This window comes from Hyposmocoma kahamanoa, unplaced genomic scaffold (genome assembly GCF_003589595.1).
Source record: "Hyposmocoma kahamanoa isolate Upper Pololo Valley unplaced genomic scaffold, ASM358959v1 270, whole genome shotgun sequence".
Lineage (NCBI taxonomy): Eukaryota > Metazoa > Arthropoda > Insecta > Lepidoptera > Cosmopterigidae > Hyposmocoma > Hyposmocoma kahamanoa.
This window is the reverse complement of record NW_020653770.1, coordinates 766832-767141: the sequence shown is the minus strand read 5'-3', so window position 1 is coordinate 767141 and position 310 is coordinate 766832. Positions and strand designations below refer to the sequence as shown.

Sequence of the window (310 nt, the reverse complement as noted above, 5' to 3'; positions counted from 1 at the left end):
ATAAGACTCCCAGATAATTATTTTTCCTGAACACAGATGTTGCGTCAGAGAGAGAAATGTGATTGGCGAATGCTGTGCTGCGAAGAAAAGAAGGCGTTGTACCGAGCTTCCTTCTGCCAGACCTTCTCGGAGTTCCAGCACCCCACAGGCACTTGGAAGCTGCAGATAGGCGTTACGTTATTCGTCTGTTCTTTAGGTTTTTGGTGTATGATGTTCCGATACTACTGTAGTAAGTTTTCTATTACTTAGCCGGATTTTCATACATACATACATATACTTCACGCCTTTTTCCCATCGGGGTAGGCAGAGA

At 44.2% G+C, this 310-nt stretch overlaps 1 protein-coding gene across 1 annotated transcript in view; it reads left to right on the top strand.

Moving 5' to 3' along the window:
• Positions 1–249, top strand: part of LOC113229017 — a 23330-nt gene extending 23081 nt beyond the window's left edge. Inside the window, exon 2 of the mRNA XM_026462488.1 lies at positions 37–249. Coding sequence (XP_026318273.1) covers positions 37–249 — 213 coding nt within the window. The remainder of the gene's footprint in view (positions 1–36) is intronic.
• Positions 250–310: the final 61 nt, after the last annotated feature.